This window comes from Formica exsecta, unplaced genomic scaffold (assembly GCF_003651465.1).
Source record: "Formica exsecta isolate Colony F162 unplaced genomic scaffold, ASM365146v1 scaffold596, whole genome shotgun sequence".
Lineage (NCBI taxonomy): Eukaryota > Metazoa > Arthropoda > Insecta > Hymenoptera > Formicidae > Formica > Formica exsecta.
This window is the reverse complement of record NW_021853237.1, coordinates 53,432-57,731: the sequence shown is the minus strand read 5'-3', so window position 1 is coordinate 57,731 and position 4,300 is coordinate 53,432. Positions and strand designations below refer to the sequence as shown.

At 58.0% G+C, this 4,300-nt stretch overlaps 1 protein-coding gene across 1 annotated transcript; it reads right to left on the bottom strand.

The window, feature by feature from the left end:
• Nucleotides 1-439: 439 nt before the first annotated feature.
• On the bottom strand, nt 440-1,324 carry LOC115242417 (uncharacterized protein K02A2.6-like). Its single transcript, XM_029818677.1, has one exon. It carries the CDS (start codon nt 1,322-1,324, stop codon nt 440-442), a length of 885 nt encoding a protein of 294 aa, XP_029674537.1.
• Nucleotides 1,325-4,300: the final 2,976 nt, after the last annotated feature.

The window sequence follows — 4,300 nt, the reverse complement described above, 5'->3', positions numbered from 1 at the left end:
TCCTTCTTGTCTTGGCGTCGCCGCGCTGGATGGACGTGCCTACCCGTGGCGGTGGTCGGCGGGTGGCGTCGGCTCGGGGTCGCGTTGTTCCGTGCGGTGGTGGTTCGGCGGGAGGTGGTTTCGGCGCATCCGACAGGTCGCTATTGGACGACTACCTCCCGAATAGTGCTTCCAGCTGCTCGCGCTCAGCTTGCGTCGGCATGGTGACTATTGATCGAGTCATTGCTTGTTTCCCGGCTCGCGGACTTTTATACCCTTCGCGGGGGGTGGCGCGGGTTGTTGTTGCGGCTAGCCGAGCGCCCTCGGGCGTTGCTTTCGGACTTATATGTTCGCGGGTCTCATCGATTTCTACCTTACCGGGCGGTGTTCCCAAGCGGTTACCCATCCAAGTACTGACCGCGCGCAATGTTGCTTGACTACGGTGATCGGACGAGAACCGTTACTTTACAACGTGATATGACCGTTGACGATTGCGGCGGTGTCGTCGTTCGCCTTCGTCCAGGGCCAACGTCACGGCGGCGTTGTTTGGGGGCGGTGCCCTTGGTTCGTCCGGGTTGTTTGTGGTTTGGTCCGGATGCTCTTTTAATTCTTGGACGTGGACGTGGCGGTGCCAGCGCCCTTGTCGATCCCGGAGGTCCACTATTACGGGTGATACGATCCGCCGTACCTCTAGGGGCCCCACATACTTCGGAGCTAATTTCGCGTTGAACGCGTCGGCCTTATTGGAGAGGGCGTGGTTTCTTCTCCACACGAGCTCCGCAAGTCGTGGTTGCCAGTTTCGTCGCCGTAGGTTGTAGTGGCGTTCCTGGTGTTGAAACGCCCGGGCCAGGTGGATTCGTACGAGCTCGTGTGCCTCCCCCAAGTGTCGCTCTATTGTTTCTGGTGCTGCGGCGGCCTGCTGGTGTTGCCGGTCTTCAGGGTGCGGCCGGGCTAGCTCTCTGCCGTGGTTGAGGTAGGCAGGAGTGTACCCGGTCGCCTCATTCCATGCGGTGTTGAAAGCGTACCGAAGGGCGGGCACATGATCGTCCCAGGCCTTCTGGTTCTTCCCTACGTACTGGGCGATCATGGTTTTTATCGTCCGGTTTGCTCGTTCGACCGGGTTGCACTGCGGCGTGTACGGCGGCGTCGTTCGGTGTTGGATGCCAAAGGTTTGCAGTACTTTGGCTAGCTGCGCTGATTTGAGTTGGGTCCCGTTGTCGGTCAACAATCTTTCGGGGCACCCGTGACGGTAGATTACTTGGTCGGTGAAGGCCTTCGTCACGTTGGTCGCTGTAGCCTTCCGCAGCGGGGCGATCTCAATCCACTTCGTAAAGCGATCTTGCATGGTCAAGAGCCATGTGTGTCCCCGGGTTGATCGAGGGAGAGGCCCGACCAGGTCGATGGCGACCTGCTGCCACGGGGTGGTGACTGGAGTCGCGCGTAGGTTCCCGGCCGGTTGACGCTGTGACGCCTTGTGTGCCAGGCAGGTGAGGCACGAGCGCATGTACCGCGCGATGTCCCTAAACATCCCCGGCCAATAGTATCGCTGGGCGATGCGGGCTATTGTTTTGGCCGTGCCTAGATGGCCAGATGTGGGAGCGTCGCGGTACCAGGAGGCGAGGCCGAGGAACTGGCGTACTTGCCGCAAGTTGCTGGGTGCAGGCCAGTTGGCGATCGCGCTGATCTTGGTCGGGTCTTTAACGGTCTTTAACTTTAACAAAATCAGAATGTGGTTTATTGATTTGACACGTGGAACATTTTCTTTCCATTTATTACGGGAAATTTTTATTTATTCATCACTCTATTTTGTATACACTCTAAAAAAGAAAAGGAAATAAAGTTTATGTTAAATGGTTAGGCTTTGATAATACACATAACCAAGGAGCGGGCCAACAGGACCATCAAGACGATGATCGCCCAGTACGTGGGCCGAAGCCAGAAAACGTGGGACGAACACATCACCGCCCTCCAATACGCGTTTAACACCGCCTGGAGCGAGGCCACAGGATACACTCCCGCCTACCTGAACCACGGCAGGGAACTCGCCAGACCACACCACGAAGACCGACGGCGCCCAAGGGACGCCCCAGCACCAGAAACGACGCACCGACACCTGCACGAGGCCTACGAACTCGTGAGGATAAGCCTGGCCCGTGCCTTCCAACATCAGGAGCGGCACTATAATCTCCGACGACGAGAGTGGAAGCCAAAGGTCGGAGAGTTGGTGTGGAAAAGGAACCACGTTCTATCCAACAAGGCGCAAGCGTTCAACGCCAAACTGGCTCCAAAGTTCGTAGGGCCCTTGGAAGTACGCAGGATAATCTCGCTTGTCATCGTCGACCTCCGGGATCGACGCAGGCGCTGGCACCGGCACGTCCACATCCAGGACCTGAAGGCGCACCCGGAACCACCCCACGACAACGGCAACCAGGCAAACGACGACCTGCCCCTGGGGACCTGCGCCAGCCTAACAACGGCCCGGATCGGTAACACGCGTCGGTACGCTAGGAGAGCGCGAATACCACCCGGGAAAAACACGGTTACCGAGCGCGAGCGTTGGTATGCGCAGAGAACCCCCACAACGGCCGGTAAAAACGCGATTACCGACCGCAACCGTCGGTATGCGCGAAACACCCGCACAGCGCCCGATGACCACGCGATTACCGATTGTGGGCGTCCGAGCACCCGAAATTCACAGCCCGAGGGCACAACCGGTTCGATAACGCACCGCGACCGCCGTAAAAACAACGCAAACCGCATACCGGACATCCCACACCAGCATATAAAAACACACGCACCGGGAAAACGAAAAATCAGTCAGTCCGAGATGCCGACCGACGCAGAGCGAAGGCAGCTTGAGGAGCTCTTCGGCAGCTGGTCCGACGATGAGGTCGACCTCCCTATCGGCCCAGGACCCACGCCCGTCCTGCGAATACCCCACCGCGCGGTGCACGTCTCACGACGCTACCGGCAGTGGACCCCGGAGGCCAGTGGACCCTCCGATTCAACGCCGACGGGACCCTCCGGAGCAGCCGGCTACGCAGAACCACCACCCGACTCGGCGCCCACACCATCTAGGAGGGGGGGGAGGATGGTGATGTAACGGCAGGGCCGTTACTACGACCAATGTAGAAAACTAGCCGTAAAATATATATATAGACACACCTAGTCTGCTTATTAACCCAGCTTTACCTATCCCACTGCCGCCATATTGCCTAACGCACGCGCGCGCGACCTCGGCACGTGCTCTCGCTCATCGGCACGCGCTGTCTCGCTCAGCATGCGCTCTCGCTCGCCGACACGCTCTGTCTCGCTCTCGCGGGGTCCCCACGCGGTACCGACTCCCACCGCTGGACCGACGGCGCACAGTGGGGGCCGCCGGCCGGGTATATAAGCCCGGCCGGCCGAGACATCGGGACCAGATCCTATCCCGACCAGCTCCTGATACCGATCTGGCCGGCCGAGACATCGGGACCAGATCCCATCCTGCGATCCGACTCCAGACACCAACCTGCCTAATACCTACTGCCTCTCGGGGACGAGGTTTCTTTTGTCTCTGCCGGGTTTCGCCGGCTCTCTCTACCTTCGGGCTGAGGTTTCGCTCAGCCCCGTCGGGTTTCGCCGACTCCTGTCACCACTCCTCGGGCCAAGGTTTCTCTTGGCCCTGTCGGGTTTCGCCGGCTCCTAACACCTACCCGGGCTGAGGTTTCGCTCAGCCCTGCCGGGTTTCGCCGGTTTCCGTTGCCAAGGTAGGCCCGACGTGACACTCGGTACTACCCGCAATACCTCACCCCTAAGCTAACCCATAGGATATAAGGTGCATGTAAATACCGCGTTGTACATAGTAGCCGCATGATAGAGATAAGCCTAATAGTAATAAGACCGGGTACCGTTAAGTCCGCTAGTTATAAGGCCTGTTAGTCATAAGAACCGCCTAGCCATAAGTCCGATAGTTATAACCGCGCTGTAATAATAAGACCTGATAGTAATAAGCCCGCTAGTGCTAGCCGCTTTGCGTTTCACGCCTGCGCGCTGCGCTTCGCAGATCCTGCGACCAGCATTCACCGCCCGCTATCGCCAGACCCTGCACGCTGTATCTGTCTTTCTCTAACTAAATAAACTATCTCTTGCTATATATACTGTGTCTCGTAAGCTTGAGTCTCCCCTTTTCTCGAACCCGGACACCGACGAGCCGATCCGAGCGTCGAGCGAGGTGACCGCGTTACATGTATGCGGCGGCGGCATAGGTAAAGCTGGGTTAATAAGCAAGCCAGGTTTATGTCTATCTATATTTGGCGGTTATATATATATATATATACAC